We start from the raw sequence: 12417 nt of genomic DNA on the forward strand, positions 1-12417 counted from the left end.
ATTATGATATAAAATTGTTTCTCGTTTCTCCAAGGATGATCCATTATCAGCTCTGGATGTTCATGTTGGCAGTGATATGTTCTATAAGGGCATCATGGAGTTCCTGATTGAGAATCAAAGAACTGTAATCCTAGTAACACATCAGATACAGTATCTAGAGCATGCTGACAAGGTAATTCATTTATCATATCGTATAACTCGTGCAATATATCTAGAGAAAATAATAACAATACTTTATGTTTTGTTGTAAAAAAAAATCTTGATGCAGAGCCTTAAAAGTCTTACAAAAAAAGAAAGTATTGTGATAATATTGTTACATAAGTAACCTTTCAATGCGTAAATGATTACAAAAAAATAATCACTAACATACAAGCAACATGATGCAACTGTCAATTTTTTTTTCACTTCTCAAGACCTTTTTTTTCACTATTCAAGACCTTCTTTATCACTCTCTATTCATTTCTCTTCTAACACCAAACTAGAATTGTCACAGTGAAGCAAAGAAAAGGAGTTTGGTTGCCCTAACCAAAATAAATCAAGCCTCTTATGCTGAAAAACAGCAATACAAATGAATACACATCAGCACTATATTGATTATATCTTTGGAAAACATTTGTTTGCTGACTGCATGTAATTCCCATGCCTGTATTGCTAATTACTGAGCAATTAGTAATTCTCTACTAAAATTGTCTGGAACATAAAACTTCACTGTAATTAAGTTCTTATTTTACTGTAGGAATCTGGCTTGATATAATAGCTGTTGTAACAGCTCCACTGCACCTTAAAACAATGTATTTGGGGTACATTACTAATGTGATCTATCATACCTGTCCAGGTGATCTACATGAAAGATGGCTTGATAGGTCATCAAGGAACAATGAAAGAGATTGGAGCCAAGGATGCCAATCTTATGTCACTATGGAATGTTACCATCAAAGAGATCACAGAATCGGAACCAGAGTCAGAAGATGAAACCAAGACTGCAGAGGAGCGCAAGAAACTCATCAGATCGGTTTCTCAGACAGAAGAAGTCAAAATGAAACGTAAGTCTTGTGATATTTTTTTATATGAATTCTTTCACCCTGTTAAATGTATTCAACTACTTGGCAAAGCGTGAATAATGTGCATGGGCTAAGGGTGATTTGCCTCAAAGTTTTTAAGGAGCTCTCATAAGATGTCAAAGAACCCTTCATAGCTTCATATCATGCTCATGAATACAACTTGTCTCAAAAGGGGATCACCAAATTCTGTTTTCATCCAACACCTCTTACTTCTTGATTTAATTCAATACAGTTCATTTTTACCAACATTTGTTGCTTGTTGATGCTTTTGGTGATATTCTTTTTTACTTTTCTTGTCTAAATTCTCATTTTTCAGAGGCAGGTAAAGATAAGGATTCAGGCAAGATCATTGAGAAGGAAGAACGTATGTTGGGTTCTGTGTCCATGAAGTATTACTGGTACTACATACAAGCATTTGGTCCATTTGCCTTCATCATCATCTTCATCTTGGCTCTAGCTCAGAATGCTGCTCAGGCGGCTACAAACTTCTGGTTGTCTGCATGGTCGGATGCAGGAGCTAATATCACAGGGAATGATACAAAGGTAGGCTTCATTAATGTATGGCTTGGAGTAGAATGGATACAAGTTTGAAATTCATTAATTTTAAGGTCTTTTCACTTTTCAATCTTTGGGACATGAAATTTATTCCAGGGAATGCTTGATATCATTATTATTTCAGGGCGAGAATTAGTTGCTCCCTGTACAATATGTAGATAAATGCGCAAATTTTATAGCAAGTTGATCTGATAATGATAATTTTCACTTGCAAATCTATAAAAGGCCTAAATATAAGATTTTAGTCTTCCATTCATTGAACATGAATATTTTGTAAGATTTGTTGCAGATTCTGGAATAATTTTGAATAAAATAGGTATCCCCATTGTATGAAATTTTGATGATTTTGTGGGTTGATTACGATTTTGCTGAGTGATAAATTCTATGTCACCCAGGCTCTTCCAGGTCACCCCAAATAGGTCCCTTTTTCTTGAAGTAAGGAAATGAAGGGCCAGAATGATCAGTGTGTGATCTCTTTGTACAACATCCATGTTTTGTTTTACAGAAGCAGTCTCAGGCAATTCTTGATGAATATCTTGGAGGTTATGCTGGACTGAGTGTGGCTAATATTGTGATTAGTTTGATCTGGTCCACCATACTCCTCATCAATGCTCTCTACACTGCTCGCAGTGTTCACAATGTCATGCTTCAACAAGTCATCCACGCTCCACTAAGGTAAGATACCAACCATCATATTGCCATATGGTTGCAAATGAGTTAATCTACACCACTTTTACCAAAATAGTGATAAGAGGTGTCCTGGGCTCTCTGCATTGCTGATGCAAGCACTGAATAAATTGCAATTAAGAATATGCAATGCAAAACGATTGTTGACTTGTATTTATCATAAATTGTCATTATAACTGATGTGCAATGTATTATATTTAGCTAGTATTTTGTAATATCCGAAGTGTGTTCTGTATTTCATATGTAACTTAGATTATCCATGTATGCTATTGAATCAAGTATGATGTAAGGCAGTAATGCTTCATTTCAATAATGCACAAAATTCCTTTTAAAGTAAATAAATACCTGTGTGATGTTGAATTCATACAAAGTTGTGCATTGCCTGGCTTTGGCTCATGAGTATTTTATATTTTTGTTCATTGATTCTAGATTCTTTGATACAACTCCAATCGGAAGAGTGTTAAATCGGTTTGCATCAGACATACAAGTTATGGACCAGGTAAATAGATTAGTGAGAAGTATATTTATGATCATTATTGTATTCTTCCCTCCACGTGATTTGTATGAGTGTTAGTAGAATTATTTTATGTTCAACTAGCAGGCAAACATATTTCTCATGTAATATAACGTATACTTGTCCTTATTTCAATAGTAATAAGAAAAATTACTACATTAATTCATATACATATTGCCAATGAAGAAAAATGAAAGAATTAATTGCATTGACAAGTTTGAAGAATTTCTTGCAAATCGTACAATTATTTCATTGCAGAGGATGGGTCAACTGTTGGTCCAGGCAATCAAGTTCACTCTTGCAGCTATTGCAGGAGTCATAGTAAACACTATCATATCCTGGTACTTTGTTGTGGCAATCTTACCGGTAGCCATCTTCTATGTGCTCCTCATGAAACTTTTCATCAAAACATCAAGGTAAAGAAAATGATGATGATGATGATGACGACGATGACGGTGACAGTGACGGTGATGATGACAATGATGATGATGATGATGGTGATGGTGATTTGTGATGGTGATGATGGTGATGTGTGATGGTGATGATAGAGATCGATGGAAAATATGATACGATTTACCCTGGTAAGTGTTTTTCCATTGCCCATAGCTCTATTTATTCTTACATGTATTTTTGCATTTTCAAACATGGGCCTCTCAGGGGATACTGCCTGTTCAGAGAGAGCAAATCAGAATATTATTCATCAGTCAGTTGTACATTATATGATTCCTCAAAGTATTTTGCTCTGTTGGGCAATAATGTTTTCTAATAATTAACTTGAATCACCTTTGCCGGGGGGGGGGGGGGTCCTTTGGGGTTTTGAGGGGAACTCATACAAGCTATTATACTTCAGAAACATAGTTGAAAATCAAGTCATTATTTAAGTTAAATGTTTATGTGTAAAAAAAATACTTGATTACTTTCCGTAATCCTTTTTTTTTCAACTAAAAAGTTGTAAATATATGCCTATGATTAATTTATCTATTTTATCATGTTTTGTGTGACAGAGAGTTGCAGAGACTTGAAAGCATTAGTCGTTCACCAATCTTTGCTTACTTCTCAGAAACTCTTGGAGGTTTACCTACAATCAGGGCTTACAGGTGAAATTAAAAAAATTAAACATTTTTTGTGCTTAGACCTTGCCTCTTTCAGCAAAGTTAGTAATTTAGGAAGTGAAATACGTTTTAAGCTTAGTGGCAGGATAAACATCTATTTTTGGAGCTTGAAGTTTGTAAATTGTAATGAAAATTTGGATTTATGTTTGTTTCCACTGACGTTTCTATCTGTTACTAAATTGTTTGAATATTTCAGAAGAATTTTCATGTTTATGAGATGAGAGGGAAAGGATTAATTTCAACTCATATGAATACTGGGAATCAGAACTACCTCCTGTAAATCCAAAGTATTATTTGGAGGTTCAAATTTAAAATTGTATTTATCTTTCATATTCATATTGTTATTTATTTGTCATGCAGCCTGAATAACCGGTTCCAGAGAAATATTCTGAGAAAGATTGAGACTAATAATACAGCGTTTATATATCTTCAGACTGGAAACAGATGGCTAGGTGTGAGACTGGTAAGTTATCTTCCTTTTATCATATACTTTCATTACTTAGCACATTCATTGTTTATAGGTCTACTCAGTTGAAAGTATGGCTTTGTGTATATTACATGTTCTTCGATACCAATTCAAAAAGAAAAGAAGAAGAAATCTGCAGTGAACTTTTGAATCACTGAAAATAAATGTCTGTATATGTATAATTTCCTCTGTTTAGACTATAATTATTATGTTCATTTTCCTTGTGATGTTTAAGATTGACTGCCTATACTGTATTATGATTGTAGAATCATGGGATTAAATATTTTGATATTTTTCCCCCTTTTCTTTGAAGGATACAATTGGAGCTATGATTGTGTTTCTAGCCGGGATGTCCAGTCTTGCATCTTCTGCAATTTCTCCAGACACATTTGGACCTAGTCTTGTGGGATTGGCCATTACCTATGCCATGTCTGTAAGTAGTTTTAGCATCATCTTTACAATTGATCCTACATGACTGAATTTCATGGTTGATTGCATTTGATTGCAGTTATTAATGAAAGATTTTGATAGAAATGATTGTATGTCATCTAGATTATAAAGAAATTCCAGTGAAATTGCATTAGAATCAAGAAATTTGTCAATTTTGTACTTTAATTTAGATACTCTTGTCTGTAAATTCTCAATTTTATTCACATTGGTATCCTTTGGTATTTTTTTTCTATTGATGTAAAATTGGATGTCGATCACTCTGACACAGTTCAGGTTTGCAATGAATTCAGAAAGTGTACTTTACTAATCTTATTCTTATCCTCTTTGTTTGCCAGATTGCTGGATTGTTGAACTGGGTAATCCGATGTGCTGCAGATTTGGAAATGGCTATGAATGCCGTAGAAAGAATAAATTTCTATTCAGAAATTGATATAGAGGATTATGATGGTAAATATGACAATGTTTCTTTCCATTTATTTTTACAATATGCATGTTTTTATGATGTATGAAAAAGAAATGTATGAAGAGTTTGTGGGGGGGGTTAATGATAAAAAAAAAACATCATTTGTAATACTCTGTTCTTCATTTGATTGATCTCAAAATCAAAGGGCTAATAGACAACAGGAATATTGCACTACATGGATTTGATACCATCATTCTCATCTGGTGCAGTTTTTTTATAAATGAACTCATTTCCAATAGGAGATCTTTCCTCCTTTTTTAATCCACAGAATGGCCTGACTGCCATACAAATACAAATGTAATACCATTTTAAAAATAATATTGATGTTAATAGCAATATAAATTGTTAATCAACAATTTGAAAATCTATAGCAATTTAGGCATCACTAGGGCAGTGTTTAAAAGAAGATAACCACCCACCTCCCCCCCCCCCTTCAAAATATGATATGTCTTTGGTGATCATTTCTCTGTGGTTATGGTTAAAATAGGTTCTGTAATACCAGCTTCATCCTGGCCAGATGATGGACACATATTGTTTGATAATGTCTCAGCTCGCTATGCTAGAGAGCTAGACCCTGTTCTAAAGAAGGTCTCTGTGCATTTCAAAGCAGGTGAAAAGGTAAGGTCTTTCGTTAAAATTAAACCAACATTTTATCCAGGAAAAATAAAGAAATTGATCAATGTTCCAATGTTTATCAAGATCTGATGATTAAAACCAGACCGTTATCCATTTATATAATTTTTGCTGTTTTCTGATTCATTTATTGCATGCATGCCTGTAAAGTACAATGATGTTACCATTAGTGTATTGATGTTTTTCTTTAATTTAGATTTATTTTAGCATGACTTATATTGTATGTATGATTACATGTTGTCTTTACAGATCGGAATATGTGGAAGAACAGGCAGTGGGAAGTCATCTCTTACCCTCACTCTCTTCCGTATAATTGATATGTTTCATGGTGAGAAAACATTCAGTGACTGATTTCATTAAATGTTTAAAGTTACAGATTATTTATTTTTTTTTCGTTATATATTTATTAACATATTTACAGGTTAATATACAAAAGTTACAGATTATGATACTGAAACCGAGTCAAGGCTCTTCTGGAGAGCACACAATTAACATACCTCACTATGTCTGCCCACTTCTGACAGTTTACAAGCTGTAGGTACATGCAGGCTTGAGGATTACCTCCCATTGTTATGTTGGTACCATCATGGTAGAGTGCATTCCAGCTGTGACGTTATGTATCTATTTCCACATTTTTTTCCAGTGGTATTTTTGTAGGCATATGTCCTGGTATATGATATACACTGCTTTTAAGGCACAAGCTAATGCTGATACATCTTACTTCAAAGAGTTTAAAGACATTTATGCTTTATAGTGATTGCATGTTGCAAACTATGTGGAAGAAATAATCAGTAGAAAGTTCAGATTTGTGATCGTTGCCATTTTATCATAGGTGAAATCGTTATTGATGGGATCAACATCACTAGAATACCGCTGAAAGAGCTTCGAACTCGTCTGGCCATTATTCCTCAAGACCCAGTCTTATTCACTGGTACTATAAGGTATGATCGTATGGACTGAATTTAATATGGTGGTTTTGATATAGAGTTTTGAAACCATGGTGTATGCAGCTTGAGAAACATTGAGAAGTGGTCCAATCATGAAGGCATACTATTGGCACCGAATGATTTATGCATGATTGTTGCTATAATCTCAGTCAGCTGTTTATTTGGACTCGTCACTTTAAAGAGTGCTCATTTATCCTCAAACTTTAGAGTCTTATGATAGCAGCATGCATTTATTGTTTGGTCTTTCTCAATCTCTGCAATAGATTGAGCATAATTATTAAGATAATGCATGTTTCAAAATATTCTTGCAAATTGATATATTTCAATTACATAAAAGTCAGGAAATTGACTATGATGATTAAACTGGTTTAATATATCTATTCTGCTTTCATCCTGTCTGGAATTTCATGGAAATCCATGACTTTGTCCTTGACTGGGAAAATACGGAGAATCTTCCAAGTTACAAACTGAATTAGTTACCTGACACTCAAGACTGCATTTGTACTGTTTTTATTTGATTCAGATTCAACTTAGATCCAATGGGAGATAGAACGGATGATGAGGTCTGGCAAGCTTTAGAGATTGCTCAACTTAAAGGTGTTGTGACAGAACTCAACTTGGGGCTTGGTAAGTAGAAACATTTATGGGTCGAAATAATATAAAGTTCAAGAGAATTTCACTGATGACAGCTGAGGGTAATGAGACAGATTAAGTACTTGGACAGAAAACAATTACCGGTATATCAATGATTAAAACTTTGAATCTATGCTCAATCATTTAAATGTTGCTTGTCAAATGAATAATAAGCAAATTGTATTTCATTTGCAGGGTGAAATTTAAATGAGTATAAGAAAATTTTAACTAAAGCTTTTAATTTATCTAGGTAATTGAAAAAGACTCAGTATGTAACAGTGTTTTAATCATATTTTCATTAGACTCTAACATCTCAGAAGGAGGTGAGAACTTCAGCGTCGGTCAGAGACAGCTTTTCTGCCTAGCGAGGGCTTTCCTTCGTAAGACAAAGATTCTTGTGATGGATGAAGCTACGGCTTCCATTGACTTTGAAACAGTGAGTACAGTCGTTCTTTCAAACCTCTTCAAATTTATTTAAATTACATTTATCTCTTGTAATGATTGTCAGTGGTTGCTTAAGTATGTTTACCTCTCTTACTCTCTCACCATGCTACACTTTATATTGGTTACCTGTTGTATTTGTATATTCAGATTCATTATTTCACACCTCTTTAAAATACACAAAAATACATAAATACAAATAAAATTCCTATACAACAGAACAGATTTTGACAAGTATAAAGTATAAGTAGTCATAAACAGATAGTAAAACACAGTAAATAAAAACAATGATTTCCGCTGTACGGCTGTATGATGTGGTTCATTCACGTCATTTGTCAGTTAAACTGTCTAATGTCCCAAGTTTCATTGGTATTATTTCAGTAAGTACATGAGACTAAACAGAAAAATAGGGTTATTAGGTAATCTCATCAACCTTCATGGTTGATTACGATTGAAGAACATGTAATGATTGGGTTTTATTTTAACATAGATATATCGGAAGAAAAATTATAGAATTGAAAGGGCTTTTGTTTTGACGTAACATACCGACTACATCTTTAATGCTTTATTCTTGTGCAATACAAATTTTTGTTTTTGTTCTGAATAGGATCGCATTCTGCAGGATGTTGTAGCAACTGCTTTCCAAGACAGAACTGTTCTTACAATAGCAGTAAGTAAATTTTGTTGATTTTATATTTCTGCTCTTCTCTGCCTGTTACCTCTACCACTGCTCCTTTTGTTCTTACAAACAAATTAGCATCCATTTCAGGTACTGGTATCCAGATTTTGATTTCTGTTAGAAACCTTTCCATTAGGGAATAGTAAGTGCTCATTGGATTACATGATTGTTCATGTTTCTTCCACTAGTAGACCTTTGATGCTACATTTTTATATGATGAGAATTTTGCTGCTGGAGAGACATTTACTGTATCTCGAAAGAGTAATTTGTTAAAGTGGGAAAACATGTTTGCCATAACACTGTATCCAATGGGAAACTGGCTGCATTACTTCGAGATCAAGAGCCAAGATTTGAAGTGGACTTCATTTGACAGATTCATCATAACAGATCAACCTTGGTTCTTCAGAATTATTTTTCAATATACAATATTTTTTTCAGCTTTTCCTGTTTGCATTTTAAAGTGCGATTTATATTCATGCTAATAAACAAAAAAGAATGATTGCACGTGTTTGACTCATTGAGACCTATCCCAAAGATCCGTTAGTGTAGTATAGGGTCTACTGAGAATGAATGCTACTACAGTCACTAAAATTGTGTTCAATGTGATAAAAACCAAAACTTGTGTTTTTAACACACACACTGAATTGAATCCTTCTCTCTTCCCTTCTTCCTATAGCATCGTGTTGCAACCATTATGGATGCTGATAGGATCCTGGTCCTAGCAGACGGTGTGATTGAAGAGTATGGAACACCAGAGGCATTACTAGCCAAGGAAAATGGAATCTTTGCTTCCCTGGTCCAAAGTGGCAAATAAACCCAAACAATATAGCTTTCATTCAAAGGGGGTGTTGGAAAAAAATGTATTGCTGGACATGTTATTGTAATTGATTGCAAATGGCAATCACATAATTGTAATGAATGTGTCATTAAAAATTTCAATGAAGCAGACCAGCTTTCAATTGCTAATTTTGAGTTATTGAAAGACACGATTGAGGGACCTAATATTGACTTACAATTGATAAATTTTTTTTGCAACACTCTTGTTTAACGTAGATCTTTGTCATCATGATTAACCATTCTTGTGACTTTGTTGCCATTATATCATTCTACATGGATTGTTAAACAATCTTCAGAATGCGGGTAATGTGTAATAGGTGAATCTGATGTTGAATTATGAACTTGATGGATTGATCGATTGTGGGGCATTGTTTCTTTTTAGTGATAACCCATTTTGGTTATAAAGTAATACCATGTGTTCTGAACACATGAAATAGATATATAATAACAGAAGTGACAATAGGACAAGTGTCAACGTAGGTCTACTGCAGAATTGAAGGCATCATTCTTGTATTTAGTACGTATTTAGTACATATTCAGTACATATTTGTTAGTAGTACATATTTATGTGAACAAGATTTGAAAGTAGGTTAAAGCAAGAATCTATATGTTAATGCTGCATCTATTTGGCATATTTGTGGAATTTTAGATTATATTGATCTAATGCTAATGACATCTCATGTAATGAAAATGATGTCAAGTGTTTCTACTTTTTTCAATTCACATGAATTTATTTCTTTGTAACAGATGTTTCCCATCACTCAAAGTGGAATCAAGTTTTATGACTAATAGATTTTTTTGGGGGGAGGGGGGTGGGGCTTCAATTTTAATTCATGAAACTTTGTACCAATAGATTTCAAACATTGCTTTGTATATTTGTAGTGTCACTGACGGGACTAGCTTGTCCCAAAGATATGTAGCTTTATTTCAGTATCATATTTTCCAAGTGTTTTCACAAAGATAGGTATCAACAAGTTGTAATCCACTTTCCATGAAAGATCAAGGCATTAACTACCTGGGACCAGTAAAACAAAGGTGTGTGTTGGATAACAAAATATGCAAGTTATTTTGATTGGTTCATTGAAAATATCAAGGAAAAATGTGCATCTAACAATGGTTTTGATTGGACATTGCAATTTGGTAATTGAGTGCTAACTTTTCTCTTCATATACAGTGTCTACATTCAAAGAATATTTTTACAGAAGACAATCCATAAGAAAAAAATTCTTTCTACATTTGCAATTGACTTGTTGAAAAAAAAAGAACTCATTAAAATGAAAGCACAGGGTGAAAGAGATCATGGATGAACTTAAGAATCACAAAGTTCATGTTATATGTCCATGATCAAAAATATTGCTTCACTGTAAGAAAACTTGGCTCATGCAAAGTTGACATGAAATGTATGCGTGTACTGTATGTAGTTTTCAAAACTGCTTCTATGTCGTGTATATTTGTGTATGTATATATCTCATGTAGAGCTAATTAGAGTACATTTATTAAATTAGATGAACTTATGCAAATTATCTTTCAGAAAGAGTACAAGTTGTGCCATATTATAAAATTATTTCAAAATCACTTCATTGTTGCTTGTGGAATATGTAATGGAATATACCTTGATATATTTGTAATTTCATGATTGTGTAAATATGCATAAAGATCTATTTTTCATAGTATGATTATGATTATAATTCTATTTATATCCTACATAAATTAAATCCTGGATGCCGATTGGCTTAAATAGCATCATGTGACCAAACAAATTTTCACTATTTTGCGATTATGTTAAAAATGAAATGCCCACTGAAGAAAACTGATTATTTTGTGACGTCAATGATGGAACAGTGCACTATTCCACCATTGATGTCACAGACCATTGACACAGACCATGCAATCTCTTGGGCGCAAAGATGACTCTACCAATCAAGTCCCACAAAGGGACAGCACAGGCACAAATTTGTGTTCCGCTGAGCGCAATTGCTTCAGGAAAAGTCTTTATCATGGCGATGTTCAAAAAATGCATGCTGATTTATGCATGGCTGGAACATGATTTTGGGGTACTAAATTTGATTATCCACAAATTTTATTTTCAGCTAAAATTGAAATCCAGTGGGTGTAAATAAACACTGTTAAAAAGCATCTGAATGCAAAATTAATTATTTGCCAAAATCATTGAGGTTATAGGTAATTCAGCCTTGGTAAAAAAAAAATCAGGGAAATTTTTAATTCCGGTATCTCGTTGGGCACGAGAAGTGGTCACCAGTCATATTCACATCTTCAAGTATAGCTTAGTAGCTTTATGATACACCCAAGGATTTTATGGATAACTGAACTCTTCTATTTAGACTGTGCAATTAAGAAACATCTTGTAAAAACAAAAAAAAAATAACTATTGATTTATAATAAATAACCATTATTTTCAGAATTTTTCCTGCAGTGCAAATAACCATTTACATGATTGTTATCATAAATGTGTGGATGTTGCTCATATTCTTGAAAATATATATGTACAATTTTGCAGTAAAATACATTCTATTCTTTGTCAGAAAATTGATATTGCGTTGTCTGTGTACGAGTGTGAAGTCCAAGTACAACCTACCAAACCATTTCACTGTGTTTTTTTTTGTTCTAGTGCTCCCATTGCATAAGAGCGACAAGGTATTTTATAGTTTTACCATCCAATGGTAACTTCTCTGGAATCCTTGGTTTTCATTGGCTGTTGAGCATTGTTTCCATCGGATGGCAAAGTTAAAGGACAAGTCCACCTAAACAAAAAGTTGATTCGAATAAAAAGAGAAAAATCCAACAATCACATCACTGAAAATTTCATCAAACTCGGATGTAAAATAAGAAAGTTATGACATTTTAAAGTTTGGCTTAATTTCACAAAATAGTTATGCACATCCCGGTCAGTATGCAAATGGGGGAACAGATGACATCAC

At 33.6% G+C, this 12417-nt stretch overlaps 1 protein-coding gene across 2 annotated transcripts in view; it reads left to right on the forward strand.

Annotated features, from left to right (window-relative positions):
- LOC121411049 (ATP-binding cassette sub-family C member 9-like) overlaps positions 1 to 11563 on the forward strand; it is a 34320-nt gene extending 22757 nt beyond the window's left edge. For both annotated transcript variants that reach the window (XM_041603527.1, XM_041603528.1), the window contains exons 16-32: positions 35 to 172; positions 836 to 1043; positions 1378 to 1604; positions 2122 to 2291; positions 2733 to 2802; positions 3076 to 3233; positions 3822 to 3914; positions 4290 to 4392; positions 4709 to 4828; positions 5181 to 5292; positions 5796 to 5926; positions 6191 to 6269; positions 6774 to 6882; positions 7412 to 7515; positions 7824 to 7957; positions 8570 to 8632; positions 9318 to 11563. In XM_041603527.1, coding sequence (XP_041459461.1) covers positions 35 to 172; positions 836 to 1043; positions 1378 to 1604; positions 2122 to 2291; positions 2733 to 2802; positions 3076 to 3233; positions 3822 to 3914; positions 4290 to 4392; positions 4709 to 4828; positions 5181 to 5292; positions 5796 to 5926; positions 6191 to 6269; positions 6774 to 6882; positions 7412 to 7515; positions 7824 to 7957; positions 8570 to 8632; positions 9318 to 9455 — 2157 coding nt within the window. In that variant the 3' untranslated portion in view covers positions 9456 to 11563. The remainder of the gene's footprint in view (positions 1 to 34; positions 173 to 835; positions 1044 to 1377; positions 1605 to 2121; positions 2292 to 2732; positions 2803 to 3075; positions 3234 to 3821; positions 3915 to 4289; positions 4393 to 4708; positions 4829 to 5180; positions 5293 to 5795; positions 5927 to 6190; positions 6270 to 6773; positions 6883 to 7411; positions 7516 to 7823; positions 7958 to 8569; positions 8633 to 9317) is intronic.
- Positions 11564 to 12417: the final 854 nt, after the last annotated feature.

This window comes from Lytechinus variegatus, chromosome 3 (assembly GCF_018143015.1).
Source record: "Lytechinus variegatus isolate NC3 chromosome 3, Lvar_3.0, whole genome shotgun sequence".
Taxonomy (NCBI): Eukaryota; Metazoa; Echinodermata; class Echinoidea; order Temnopleuroida; family Toxopneustidae; genus Lytechinus; species Lytechinus variegatus.